The 15,608-nt window shown below is 33.0% G+C and overlaps 1 protein-coding gene across 1 annotated transcript in view; it reads left to right on the top strand.

Moving 5' to 3' along the window:
* Positions 1 to 15,608, top strand: part of SEMA3A (semaphorin 3A) — a 231,727-nt gene that overhangs the window by 141,423 nt on the left and 74,696 nt on the right. The window contains exon 7 of the mRNA XM_017852379.1: positions 8,065 to 8,184. Within this exon, the coding sequence (XP_017707868.1) occupies positions 8,065 to 8,184 (120 nt within the window). The remainder of the gene's footprint in view (positions 1 to 8,064; positions 8,185 to 15,608) is intronic.

The raw sequence follows: 15,608 nt of genomic DNA, 5'->3' as shown, positions 1-15,608 counted from the left end.
CCATATGACCCTAAGCTGCTGACAGCATCTCTTTTAATAGGTGCGTAGTCAACAATCAAACAGTGAGTTTTCTACAGATAACAGTTTCCATGTTCTTTTTTACCTACCAAGATTTTCCATTATTGAAATAATAATTGTTTTACAAGGAAATTAGTTGTGATATATTCAAATGTTTGAAAATGAAGAAGAAACACTAAATGGTATTTTCATTATTGCACCAAGTAGTCTGATTCTTTTAATTGAAATGGAATAGGATCTTCAAATGGCTCAATTACTGTTCATCCCCACTTGGTACAGTTGGCAAAGACCCATTGTGTTACCTTATGCTGGCTCATTCTAATATATTACATATGCTGGCTAAGGGAAGATACATTCTGTATTCACCTTTATTGAAATTAGCTAGCTCTTCTTTTTTGGAAAATCTACAAAATATTTGATGTAACTTCCTCTACCCTTTTCTGTAACCATCTTCTTTTCTAGTTTTCTCCTCTTTTCATTTAGCATTGCTTATAAGTGGGGAATGCTTATAGTTCAAAATAATAGACGTAGATACAAATAAGATAAAACTTTAGTCTGTACTGAAAAACAAAGAATTTTTTCCAGACTCTTTTAACTACCTCTGGACTGGAGTTAACTAAATACATAAACAAAAAGTGGCAAATCATGAAGTAATTTTTAAAATTTTTGTTTTCTCTTTCTTTTATCGTTTTTTCTTTCTTTTTTATTTTGTAAATTTTGAGCATACCAACAACCTAAAACACAAAAAAATTCTGAGTGATGATTCTGTTCTTGAATGTATTTTTCTACACAATTGTGTAGAAATTATGTACTTTTTGGTTTCCCTTTTCTGTAAAATATGCAAAAGAATTATTTAATAGCAAAACAAAATAATAATGAAACTTTTAAAATCTAAAGTTTCTAATTAAATTTTAACTAATAAACCTTGATTAAAAAATTAAATTTAGGTAATCTGATGTGTCATAAGTTTATAAAGCTTTCCATGTTACTCTTCTTTTTTTTTCTACTCAGAAAAATAAACTCTAGTCATATTGACTGCCATATTAGCCACGAAGATATATATATTTTTTCTGTATTCTCTAGTGTTTTCTTTTATCACCATGTTTCACTGATCCTTATTCTATTAAGAAGAAATCCATTGTGGCATGAATTATCTCCTCTGTTGCTTTTCAAATGGGGACACTTTTAGTCCATTTCATGCATTTATGCAGCATTTTAACAAAAGTTTAAGACCTGAAGGAATGCAGCATACCTAGCACACTTACAATTTTCCTATTCACGGATGGCCTAGTGATTATTTGTGGATGACTTCCTCAAAAATACATGCTGAAATTTGAACGTTGTTTTAAACAAAAGGTAGGAGTCATATTTTGTATGAACTTACAGTCTATACTTATTTAAATTGCACACTGAAAAAAGGATAGATATTCCTTAAAAAGCAGTATGCTGAAGTGTGCCCAAAGCAGCTTTAATTTGTGCTATGTTTCTCAGTAGGGACTTGCTTGATTATTTATTTTAATATTCCGCTGAGAAAGAATGATGACAAGTAGGTATTACATAGTTCATATGGTATGCAACCACCCAAAGTCCACAAAGAAAATGAAACTCCACAGTTCTAGTTTTATATTTGAATATCTTTGAAAAAGCTATATAGGTTTATGAAAAGGCAAAGAGAATGAGTGAAGTTCAGAAGGTCAAGAAGATGATGTGGCTAGAAAGAACAATAGGTGTTTCAGAAAAAGAACTTTCAGATGGAAGTGCAGACCTAACCTATCCAATATGGTAAAATAGTTTAGTAACTTTCAGAGGCAGGTAGTGCTTATTGACAAGACCAAATAATTTAACTTCTGAATTCATTGAATAGCAAGATACAGAAAAAGAAACAGGCCGTATTATACCTGGTAAAATCCTTCAAAATACCTGAAACACCATTTTAATTCAACAGCTGTAACTCTCTGTGTTGAAGTTATTTGCTTTCTTTATAACTGTGCTATAAATTCTTCCTCTTATGGTACATTTAATTCCCCTTGTTGGGTTTTCCTTGGCATTTTCTCTCATACTGCTCTAAAAAGAATGCTCACTAGTTTAATGGAGATTTTAAACATAAATATTTTCTACAGCACTTCCCAGACTCTTTTACATACAAGGGTAACAGCTGTCTCAGAAATAAACAGGTTGTACTTTGTATATCAGAAAATGGCCGTTGGGAAAACCTATCTTCCCAAAAGCTTTTGGATACCTTCTTCACTTTACAAATAAGATAGACATTTCAAGGTGGTTCCAGGCTGCTTCATTCCCCAATACTGGGAAATAAAATTTCAGCCTGGGCTCAAACCATCTGTAAACTGGTTAGATGGATCTTGGCAGCAAATATTTTTTATACCATCAATCCCACTAGGAAAGAAGTAGTTTCAAACAGTAGTAAACTTTAAAATGAGATGACAGCTTAACATTTTTAGTTTACAAAAACTAGCAAGGTTTAGTATGACTTCTCTCCAAAAGGCATGAGTTTTAAGCTGAGGACTGTTGAGAATTTGGATTATCTCTTGAGTAATGCAAAGTTACCAAATTAAGTCCCCAAATCCAAGAACATGTCTCTAAGTTTTTCAAACCAACATGGTAAAGTTAATTCTGCAATCTCCTTTAACGTTCTCTTGCTCAACGCTGAAGTTGCAGTCCCTTTTATTTCTTTAAATATATACTAGCCCTATCAATTCTTTTTCTTCTTTTCTTTCTTTCTTGTTCTGTTGCCCAGCCGCTGGAGTGCAGTGGCTGAAATCAAGATGACCTCAGCTAACTGCGACCTCTGCCTCCCAGATTCAAGCAATTCTCCTGCCTCAGCCTCCTGAGTAGCTGAGACTACAGGCATGTGCTACCAGGCCTGGCTAATTTTTATATTTTTAGGAAAGACAAGGTTTCACCATGTTGATCAGGCTGGTCTCGAACTCCTGACCTCAGGTGATCCACCCACCTTGGCCTCCCAAAGTGTTGAGATTACAGGTGTGAGCCACAGTGCATGACCTTATACTTTTTACCCTTTCTTATTTCATCCACCTGCAAATGTTTTCTATGAATTTGTTTTAAAAAAAAAATCTTTTATTACAGATAGCAATTACTCAGCTGCTAATAATAAATGCCAGGTGTGAACATAGCACAAGGATAAATCTCAGTATTTTCCAACACTAATTAAGTACTGTCTCACATTTTCATGATGTGAAAGAATAGTCAACTTGAGAGAAATTTTATTTTTTCATTAAAATCTTTTCCAGGCAATGCAGCACTAGTAATTTAGAAATATTCCATCTCTGAGAGGTATTATTGAGTCCTATTTCGAAGTCCTGAGACTTTTAGCTAAGGTTACATCCTGAAGTCAAAATGCTGTCTTGTCTCAGGAAAGAGCATAATTTGACATTACAAAATGCTCTCACTTGATATTAGAGCAAATAAGGAACTCTCTAAGTTAATTGCATACAATTGAGAAAATTATTTGAAGCTCTCTGAGCTCAGTTTCCTTGTACATGAAATGGCATGACAGTTTTACTTTCACTAGTTTGTTGTGAGAAAAAAAACAACATAATAGCATACTACCATTTTCGGTGCTTGTGTGATTCTGGAATATAAGCAAAGATAAAATAAGCAAACTTGTAGCAGTGGTTGCCTGTAGAAAGGCTGGGAGGGAGATTTGGTACCTTATAAATTTTACATTTTCAATTTTATACCATGTAGACATATAAACTGTTGAAAAATTTTAATTTTAAAAGAACAACATGAGTAATGAAGCCAACATATTATATTTATTGATATAGAGAAGGTGCTCAATAAATGTAATAGTGAAAAATTTTTCTTACATCCATGGATTTCATCCATGCTGTGTGTGTGTGTGTGTGTGCGTGCATGCGTGTGTGTGAGACAGAGGGAGTATTTTCTTTCTTTCTTTCTTTCTTTCCCTTCTGTTTCTAATTTCTTTGCTGCTCTGTGCGTGGAATTTACTTAAGGTGTTAACAACATAATGGCTTGGTGTTTAAGTTTGTTTGATATTTTGCTCACATCCATGTCACACTTTTCACCTGTGTTAGTAATGCTGCAATTTCATCAGGAAATGTGGTTTTGTTTCCACCTTCTGTTTCTCCTCACCACACCCTGCTTAGGAATTGTAATCCAATACATTCACTGATCTAAGCCACATTTTTACTTCATTTTGAGTTTTGAACAGAAAGTCTAGAGTATACGTGAACTTTTGTTTTTAATACATACTTCTCAGGCAACTAAGCCATAATAGAAATGCAGTTCACAAAACCGTTTTTGTTCATCTCAGTAAAGTATGCTCTCCTATGAGAGAGTTAAGAAAGCTTCCAGTTAAGAAAGAATGGTCATATACTCAAATAGCAGCTTTTGTATTTGACAGTTTCTGGATGATAGTTTACATCTGTCAGCACTAATTTGTCTTAGTTCAATATATTATTTTTGAAATGTTAAACTGCCCATGTGGTATTTTTTTCGAGAGGCTTAAAGATCTTGTAGGGTATAGTATTCACAACCACCTTTTAATGTAGATAATAATTTCTAGATATATGATTCTACCATCAATTTAATAAAATTGGACAAATGTTTATTTCTTTCACAATTGGCTTGGTATATGTGAACAGCCCTAAAGTAGGTACCTTATCATAATGCTATTTGAATTATTGCAGAATAACACTTCATTAATACACTATTTCAGATTCTCAACACATATATTAGGATCAGAAAATTGTCAAATTAACACTATGCTTAAGAATCAACATATAATTTGATAACTTCATAAGTGACCTAGAAACCACAAAAGAAGTTTGCTGAGTAGGCATTTTAAAAAAATATATCCATTCTCCAAAATAAGTCAACTGAGGTATTGTAAATTTCTTATAGTCATCAGATACCTTTAGTTTATTTCAGAAAGCCACAGAATGTAAATGTCCAAGTTTATTAAATGGCATATACTCTGGTTTGATATTACATTTCTTCTTAATGAGAAATAAGAGAAGATAGAATATACTACTGCCTATGTTTTTGGGCAAAACAACAAAGATGTCATATCTTATCTAGAGCAATCATCATTGATAAGACTCCCCATATAATTCTCACCAGGTAAATGTGATCTAAGGCCTGGTGCAACTAAACAGTCACTGACATTAAGCATGGACAAGATGGGAATGTGCCCTTCATGGCCACTTAATCATCTGGTACCCTCCAGTTCAATAAAATCATCTAACTCTTGCCAAAAATAATATTCATGTGGGAAGTAATTTGCTATAGCTGGAGGAACTGGTGCCTAAACTGCATACTTATTTTGGTTTATAAGTCACTTGTTTAATTCTCTTTTAGTCTTAAATGGAGTAGCTCATTTACTGCATACTTCTTCTACTTTCTCTGAAGTAACTTCTCAACTTTTGTGAAAAGAGAAAGAAAATATTATTTCTGCCTTTACATTGGTTTGCACTGATTTTTGTCTTTCTAATACGAGAGTGGATAAAAAAAGTTATAAAACAACCAAATGCAAGAGAGAGATAAACACATTTTCTATCCAAGTAACAGGTTTTAGTTGTTGATTTTACTATTTCAACTGCTTCTTGAATAGACTTTAAATATAATAAACATCATAATTATGGATTTTCTTACCCTAAAGCAAGCTAAATGACAAGACTGATTGATTAATTACATTATTTACTCTAATATTTCCTATTAAACCTCCTGTTGGCATGGTCTGACTAAATTCTGATATTAAATTGTTCAGTTTTCATTTTTTTAATTATTCTATTTCTAGTTTTTTAACTGTGGTTTAGAGGCAAAGAGGTTCAACCAGTAATTTATTATTTTTTATTTTTTTTAAGAAAAGAAGACACAAGCTATCTTCTCACAGGTGTTCCATCATGAAAATGTTTGAAATTTGCATGACCGTTTTATGATGTTTTGACAAGACACTTTTAACTGAGACCCTCTTATTCACTCAGAGCAATAACAAATTATTCACCTGATATTTAAAAATACATCATCTATTTGCTAATATTTTGGGAAAAGATTAGATATTACCCTTAATAAAAATGTTGTGGTGCTTGAATATTGGTTAATATTAAAGAGACAACAGGCATTTATGTATTTCAAAGTGGCTTTGAAATTTATACATAGATTATCATAACATTTGTGCATTTTCAGAAAAGGTCTATTTCTGAAAATAAAGGCATATTTTAGTGAGAACAAGTCAGATTTCCACTTGATAGTTAAGTGAGTGAAGAGAGTATAAAGTGCTTTTGAATCCCAAAGACACCATGCTGTGACAATTTAGGATGACACGAGAGAACAATTCACTTACTAATAATTTATACTCAATAAATTATCTAACCATCACTTTTATTTATCTTCAGTCACAACAATCCAAAATGAAAGATCACATTTTTAAACTCAGTTTTCAAGATAAGATTCATATCTATGGATGTTTAAAGTAATAACATGTTTATGTTGCTCAGTGATTTTCTCTGTGTAGCTATTCTCCACTGTTCTGGAGGGTCTCCAAAATCAAGTCTGTTCAGACATATAAGTGAGACAAAGGTTCTACCAAAGGAATTGCTTTGGTTTGGGCCACTATGAATATCAATTTTACATTGCAAAGCCCTTATTTGCAAGTAAGAATTAGGTATGTGAACATATGGTAATGTTACACAAATGCTTAAGTTATAATTTATCTTTGCCCTCTTTATTATCTGCATATTTTCCAAATCAATAAATAAACATTTAACCTATTCAATCAACAAGATAATATTAAGATATACTGTAATTGTCATGGATTATTTGAAGGAAAATGTTTAACTTTTGTTGTTTTGTTTTCAAATAATTCACTGTATGTAGAAAGGCAATTACATGTTTTCTGGAAGAGATAATACAAGGCCCTTTCTGTTTCCAAGTAAGAAAGAGTGATTTTTACAAACTTTGGTTTATTGAAAGGTGGTATGATTAAGTGTAAAAGGCTTGGGATTAAACAAGCCTGGGTTTGAAACTTCACCTTGACTTGCCATTAGCCAAGCAACCTTGAGTTTCTTGGACTGTAAAATAGGGATAACATTATTTACATTATGGGATTGTTAACAGAACTAAATAAGATAACTTGAATGTGTCAAGCCAGTGCCAACTGCCTGACAAACACGGAGTGAAATTCAGTAAATATTAACTTCTCTTTTACCTCCCCTCTTGTCTTTTCCCTTCTATTCTTTACCGTCTGGTTATGATTCCTCCATTATTAAACTCTGACCTAGAGTTAATTCAATTTAAGTAGTAATGAGTCAAAAAGTGATGGAATCTTGCATTGGAGTGATTATGATCTGGGTTTGTCAAAATTCCTTCCTCTTAAAACACATTTCTGCTGTATATGAGGTCATGTGGTTGACTTATTTTTGGACTGGTTGATAGCTTATAACAAATAAAAACACTTCTCCCACTAGATATATTAAAAAATAAAAAGCAAGAAAAAAATTCTGGCAAAAAAAAATCAGCATTTCTAAATCATAGCAAAATCTCATTAATTCAGATCCCACTGAGAAAGAAGTGTATAAAAGATTTAATTGCCATTAGAAAAAAGCTATGAATAAAATGTTATAATGATACCTCACTCTACGTTATAAGGATATTAGAACCATGGTAACTTTACACGTATAACAGTAAATGAAATGATATAATAAATGTAGTTTGCATTTTGTGAGTTTGTTAGTGGTCATAGTAGAAAAGAATATAATTTTATGTTTTAGCAAGATTCACTGAATCGGACTTTATTCAGATTTTCTAAGTTTGTACTAGATAAGTAGTCATACACTAAATCAGTGAATAAGTATTTGATAAAATACTTCCTTCAATAAGGACATAGGATTAAAAAATAAGTAACTCTGCATAATGATGCAGACAGCATTTCAGTTTTCCTCTTAGCATGCTCATAACATGAAACTTGCATTTTGTTTGTTCGTTTTGCTTTGTTTTTGCCTTAACTGAATTAAAGAATGTGTATGTGGTTTTGTCACAACACAGATGGAGAATTATACTCTGGAACTGCAGCTGATTTTATGGGGCGAGACTTCGCTATCTTCCGAACTCTTGGGGACCACCACCCAATCAGGACAGAGCAGCATGATTCCAGGTGGCTTAATGGTAGGTGGTTTATGAAGGAAAATAGACATATAACATATGTAACTGTATTAAGTTACTAGAGAACTCTTTTACAGTACATGCAATATGATTTGAAATTTAGTGTGCAGTTAAGCTAATGGTGGTGACTTCATGATGTTGGGTGTGAGAAAGTTCGGCAAAGAAAGAAAAGAGAGATTAAATATTCAGGAAAAGATTCATGTAGTGCCAAATTTGAAGTTTCTCAGTAGTTAGCTATGGAAAGAAAGATCTGGACCGGAGCTACGGAAGGGAGGCAATGGAAAAAGATAAGATGACTTACCAATTCTGTCTTATGGGGACATCACAACAAATCTTACAGGGTAGTATTTTTTTTTTTCCTTTACATCTCTTATTATTTCCTTGAAAACATCATCTTATATACTAGTGAATGTCAAAAATTGAATGTTATTGCAGTGTGAATAACATATTAATAGTCTTTTCCAAATTTCAAAGGTATTTTAAATCATGATTTCATACGATTCACATTTAATCTTAATCATCCTAAAACCCCTCTCCTATTTTATAGGTTAGGATTTTAAGGTCAATATTTTATCTAATCCAGTAGAAGAATGTTTAGAACAGAAACCCAGTTTTCTGAACTTCAGGCACCGGCTTAACTACTCGATCAAGTAGATGCTTATTATTATTTATTATTATTACTCACTATTTTCTTTTTAGTATAGAAAATAATTTTGGCATGGCAGAAAATATACAAGCTGTATATACCCAAAATAAATAAATACTACTCTTATTCAAAATTTTAACTAAGCAATCTTTTCATATCCTCCTAGAGTTCATTTTTTTTTTTTTTTTTTTTTTTTTTTTTTTTTTTTTTTTTGGTTAGTTGTTTACACATTTACCAAAAATTTTTATAAAGGTCCCTAGTATATTAATCATGGTTGTTTTTATTGTTACTTAATGATCTATATTTATGCCTACCTCCAATCTTAAAAAACAAAGCCACCCAATCTCCAATTATCCCTCCATGAAATTTATCCTGCTTGTACATAACTCATTAATAAGAATGAAGCATGAAATTTTTCCTGGTTATACATAATTCATTAAAAAGAAAGACACTTATGATTTATAGTCATGTTCTCAGTAAGACGCTTGAATATCTCATTCTATGAACTTCTGCCACACTTGTTGTTCCTGCCTTATTCCAGGAACCCCAAAATATAGTTAATCCCTTCTGTCTTTCATTAGTTGTTAGAGAAAAATCACAGGTCTACCTCTAGATCTCATTGAAATTCCAAGAGACCATGAGTTGCGGGACAACCTTTGTTCTGATCCATCTTATACTTCAAAGTGACTACTCAAAACACAAAACATACCTCAAATTACCTCAATCAGCATCTCTTCCCTCCTGTAACAGCATTTCTGACTGTCCTATAATTTTCCGTGTCGTAGTGAGAAAGGCATGCTCCCTTCCTCCTCGTTTGACCCTTCAGCCTTGGCTCTTAATGGCATCGATATTCCTTGATTAATTTAGTCAATTTACATTTCATTTGTTATCTTTATCTCTTTTTCAGTACTAATTTCTTCCCCCAAGCTAAAATCTTACTTATCCCATGCAAAACTGTTCTGTCATGCTATGCCACAAAGTCCCAATATATCTAAGTTCATAGCTTGGTTAGGACTTGTTTCCTCAGTGTTTCACTACCTTTACTTTAAACCTGGCATGCATCCAATAATTACTTCCTTGAAATTATTCCTCCAAAGGACACTAATGATTTTCTATTACTTTTTATTAATCTCTACTTTGACAATGTCTCCTGCAGTATTTATCATTAACTAGCCCATTCTTTTAAAGTCTCTTCTCTTAGCTTCCCCTATTTCTTGACCTCCCAAGTTTTCTCTAAATTTGACATCACTTCTTTACTGTTTTAAATCCTAACGATGCCTAACATAATTGATGATTGCATACAAACACTGTGGTAATCAAAGGGGATTAGACATGTAGTCAAATGTTCCTCTGTCACCGGGGGTAGAGAGTTTCATGGTACCTGGGTGACCATGTGAGAAATTTGATGTCTCACCGGGGAAAAGAAAAGGTGCTGAGATGAAGAGAAGAGCATGTGCAGAACTCCAAAAACCCAGAGGAATATTCTAGAATATCCAGTATAAATTATTAGTCCTAGGATGTGTGCAGAGGCAAAATTAGTAGGAAAAAAAAAAAAAAAAAAACCCTCTTAACTTTGCTATCTGGTTTGTTCACAAACTGAAATATTTGTGTGGGAGGGAGAATGTTTGTTTTTCTATTTAGAAAGAAGACTTTGATCTACTAAGTACCCTAAAGGGCACACAGGCTTTCTCTGTCCATGAGAAACAAAATCTCATTAGAAGATGGAATAACATAAAGGAGAGTATAGTATCCATTTCATTTTTATGGCCTCGGAGAAAAAAAAAGCCATCAAGTTAAAGCTGCTTTTATGCTGCACACTCACATGTTGACAGCTGAGTCTGAAGAATTTACACTGTGGGAAAACACAGTCATTGTCCACAGCTCTGTACTTCATCTCTGAAAATGTGTAGTTCATTTGAGAATTCAGTTATCAGTCTCTCAGCACTAAACGTGAGAACTGATTTTTCCAAATTAGCACAAAGGTTACATCTGACAGGGTGCAAAAAACAGAACTGCTGCAAGATGGAGGATACAGACATGTTTGAGATAGAACCAAGGGCCTCTGAGTCACAAGCCTTGTGACATTAAATGCCATTACACAATAAAATTGAAAACGTAATGTTTACACATTCATGCATAAAATAAATGAGTTTTGAGGCATCAGCATAGAGTACACAATCATATGTGTTCCAGAATTAATACATTGCTTTGCAAAGTATTTTTTTCAAGGGTCTTCAGGGTTATTAAAATTAATTTCAGCATAGGACTTTATTTTTCTCAAATCAATTCAACTCTTTTGGAAGAATCAGTTCACCTATTTTAGATGACTTTTAATTTTTGTTCCTGGTAAGGACAAACAAACAACAAAACAGTTGTCTAAAATTGGAACTTGAAATATCTTGATTTATTAAAATGGAGTTTCACTACTTTCATAACTAGAAAATTTATATAATGATGCCAATAAACGTTTAAATTCAATTTTAACAGGAAAATTTAGGGGTGAATAACACTTTCAGATTAAGAAACTTCAGACAATGGAATCTGTTGTGTGTTTTACATTTTAACATGTAATAACATTCTTAAAACATCTTCATTAGTTACAATAAACCCTAATTTAGGGTTTCTAAATGTTATAACAATTTTTTATTTCAGAAAATATACTGCTGGGGTTTGGTATGATGTGCCAAAATCCAGTAGCTTTTCTTATGCTACATAAATTCTCTCAGTATTATATGGTTTCAAATTTCAATTCCAACTTCAGCTGAATGTGGAAATAAAGTAAATTGTTCTGTGTATATTTATAGTAAGGAAACAGATAAATTTATGCTGCTGTTATCACAATGATATCTTAGCATTTAGTATGAAAATACTACTACCTAGTTATTCTCCATATTAACAATTCATTAGAGCAGTTGGATTACTAGCCCAATTTATTTTTCTTATTTGATGGAGACTGTTTTCCAGTATTGTTTATGTCTTGGAGTAATAGTGGGATGATACGTGATTTGGAAAAAAGACTATCTTTAGAATGAGGCATGGTTTCACTTTACTTTGGCCCTTACAGTAATGAAATGAACAGAGGTACTACCTGTCTCCTATAGTTATTGTGGAAAAATAACCACATAATAATGTATAAAAAGCACTGAGCAAGTTATTGGTATGTAGTAAGCACTTAATAAATGCTAATTATCTGGGTACCCTTTATCCCACTTCTGTTGGGTGGAGCACACTGAGGAAGCTTGGCCTGACTCACTCTGTGAGTGATTATGTCTGAGTCAGGGTGAAAGGGCAGCCAGAGTCGGGTTTAATACATGAAACCACATGGATCCCAAGGCCTGGGGAACACAAACAGACCTAATTACAATGCCTGGAGTGTGACGCCTTCCCACTCACTTCAGGAAGACCTGTTTTCTTTTAGTGGAATTTCCTAAAAGGATCGTGCTTGTAGATAGACTAACCCACTTGCTCTTTTTCTGTAATTGAAATGGTATGCAAGTCATCACTCCACTTCCTCTCACTTGTAATATTCATACCCTGATGGCCTGCCCTCATTGGAATCAGCATAGCTTCCTCTGTGGTCATGTACTAGGATATTTCGTACTCTCTTAAGATTCAAATTTCTCCACAACATGCGTTTTTAGAAAACTAGACCCAGTGACGGAACATATGACTGCAAATAAACTATGAATACACAAGTTAACATTACATGTTACCAGATACCCAATCTCAAATCACTTGTACAGCTCTTTTAATACACTATTTTGATCTTACTATCTTTGGAGACATAAAAAACGCTGGAGTATCCAATTGCATTTTCTTTAATAAGTAAAACAGATCATCTAGTTTTGCATAATGTCAGACTTCTGATGATGTCATTTTTGATTATTTCTTTGGCTTAAGCAAGTTAGTAATATTTTGCTGACCTTTGGGGAAAAAGCCCTCTATAAGCCTATTTCATGCTTATTTGAGCAGATGAGTGTTAGAGGAGCTGAGAGATCATTCAGTTAAAACAACAGCAACAACAAAGGTCCTCTTAGTTTTTATAGTCAATGAAAGAAGAAAACAAGAATGCAGTATTTTTAAACATTTGTATTATGCATTCTATGAGTAAGCAGTGTATGCATTAACTAGCAATTCTAGAGTATCAATGTATAAAGTAACAGAAATAAAATGACAATCCTTACAGTTATTTTCTTTAAATTACGCTGAAAATTTGAATATGCAAACTTTAGAACAATAGTTATGTCTATACCTAAAGACAACTTAGTAGTTAAGTTTTGTTTTCTCAGGAATCGATTACTCAGAAAATTTTTCATCTTAACAAATAATGCACAGCCATTAGAAATGTATCTTTTAAACAATAAGTATACACCATGAAATTATTCTACTCTCTAAATAATAATACATTTAATCAAATCACTAAATATCTCTTTTTTTCATAAAGAGCTAAAAGTTACCAAAATATATCATCACTTGACATCCTTTATCAAGGACATACTTTCTCTGTCACTTTTTGTCTAAGGAACATAATGACTTTTAGCGAGTTTTTTGAAATTACTAATAAGGAAATATGAATAAAACTTTGGAATAAAATTAACTCATTAATGGCAATATGTTTAAAACTGATTTTATTTTTTTCCAGGCTTCTAAGAAAAGCGACCTGAATAAAATTGTTCAAATTTTGCCATTTGATTTTTTTTTAAATCTTCGGGTAAAACGTACAACTCTCAGATGTGGCATATAGGCAGCAAATTTTGAATGTGTTGCTTTGAAATTAACAGTTGATGAGAGTAGAAATATAAGATTTAGAAGTATTATTATATTTTCTCAAGCTAATCCTGCTTTTTAAATGAAAGTTGATCAAAACATGAGACAATATATTGGACAATTCTTTATATCAAAGGCAGCTTCCTTTTTCTTCTTGTTTTTTACATTTTTTTCTCTCTTGTCTCACCATCAGTTTAATGAATACACAGCCTGTCTTTACCAATTTCCTCTTCTAGAGTCACTACATTCAAAGCTTGGTGGGTCTCAATAGGGATTTACTGCTGACTGGGTAATCTGGGTTCCTGTGTGCAGTGACATCAAGCAAGAGATTTACCAAGAGAAGTGGATGCCATGACAATGCATGTAACCATGGTGTGACCGGCCTCCCTGACATGGCTCTCAAAAGCTTTCCCTCTGTGAAAACAGAAGCCTGTTTGCAAATTAATTAGTTTCTGGCGGCAGCTTGATTGTTGACCCAGAGTTTGTAGAGTGGAAAAACAATCAGATTAGTGTGCTCAGGGTAAAAGACCAGTGTGCACTTGCGTGTGGCTTGCTCAACTATTGAAGCTATGAATGGAGTGAAACAAATTCTATTCTGAGAAGCCCAGGCAGAGGTTAAGTGTGATGAGCCTAGAGCTCCCCAACAGCAGGGGCTGGGGAATTAAAGGATTTTACCCAGATCAAGCTGAATGACAGGAAGCAATGCCATTGAATTTTAATGGCATGGATAGTTTTGACCAAAAAAAAAAAAAAAAAAAGAGAGAGAAAAAGCCACTTGTTATACCCTAATCACTCTGAGTGAAAGGAATGGGTTTGCAATATTATGAAATATTCAATGTAGGTTTGATGCAAATACTTTCAGAATAGAAGATTTCAGAAACTTTCACAGTGGAAGATATTAATGACAGTATCTCAAAAGGTCATATAATATTTATTTTAAAGTTCTAAAATAACCTGCCTTTCCATGTTGATAAAATATGTGTTCATATATCTACTCTACTATTATATAAGATATAATCCTCAGATTCACTATAAAATTAATACTGAGACAGAGGGAAATGTTAACTTATGAGAATATATTTTCTTGTGTTTATTTTTACAAATATCAGTTTAGATAATTATACCTAGAAATTGTGTCTACAGGCTTAGGACAAATTCTAGATGCAATTTTTTTATTAATTAAAATTTATTTTGATAAAGTTATTGATTAGGGTTAATTTTATAAGATTGCATAACACTTTAAGCCATATATACATTTCTTTTTGGATATAACTGATAGATTTCTCCCTAAATACAGCACTGATTACTATCACAATACTCTCTCATTCAAAAATCGTTTATGTCTCTCAATTTACAAGCAAATTGAATCCAGATTCTGCTGCCTGTCAAGTCCTTTATCATCTAATCCTAAGTGACCTCTCCAATATTAAACTCTACCATACTCAAATCAAATAGAGCTGGTGGCCCTCAAATTTGCTATCTTTTTCATATAGCCTTACCATTTGCCCATGGGATTTTAAGTGTTTGCACCTTTGAACCCCAAGACCAGATAGATTTATGTGTGTAGTTATCACAGGGCCTAACATCCAGACTCCTACCCTAGGATATATGAAATAGGAAACTAATGAATCTCTTCAGGGGCCCTAAAGTTAATCTGCCTCAGTTTGTATCCCAGTTCCTCCATTTATTACTTACATGACTTTGGGAGCCATTTAAGTTATTTGTATTTGCCACACATTTAAGGTTTGTAAGAAAGGGTTAATAGTAATATACTGTTTTTCTGAGAATGCATGAGGCAGTGTATATAGGGCAATTAGAACAGTATCTGATAATACAGTAAATGCTCATGTTAACTGTGATTGCTGCTGCTGTTACCTATATCCACCTCCATGCAAAGCAGACAATACACATTTAGTAAATTGATACAACAAACAACTCTGAAGTTTATGCTTGTCTTCCTTTAAATATTGTCAAGCTATTTGGTTATATTTTAACTGATAGCTACTATCATTAT

Source organism: Rhinopithecus bieti, unplaced genomic scaffold (genome assembly GCF_001698545.2).
Source record: "Rhinopithecus bieti isolate Rb0 unplaced genomic scaffold, ASM169854v2 scaffold_34544, whole genome shotgun sequence".
NCBI lineage: Eukaryota > Metazoa > Chordata > Mammalia > Primates > Cercopithecidae > Rhinopithecus > Rhinopithecus bieti.
The sequence above is the reverse complement of the archived record's forward strand: the minus strand, read 5'-3'. Positions and strand labels throughout refer to the sequence as shown.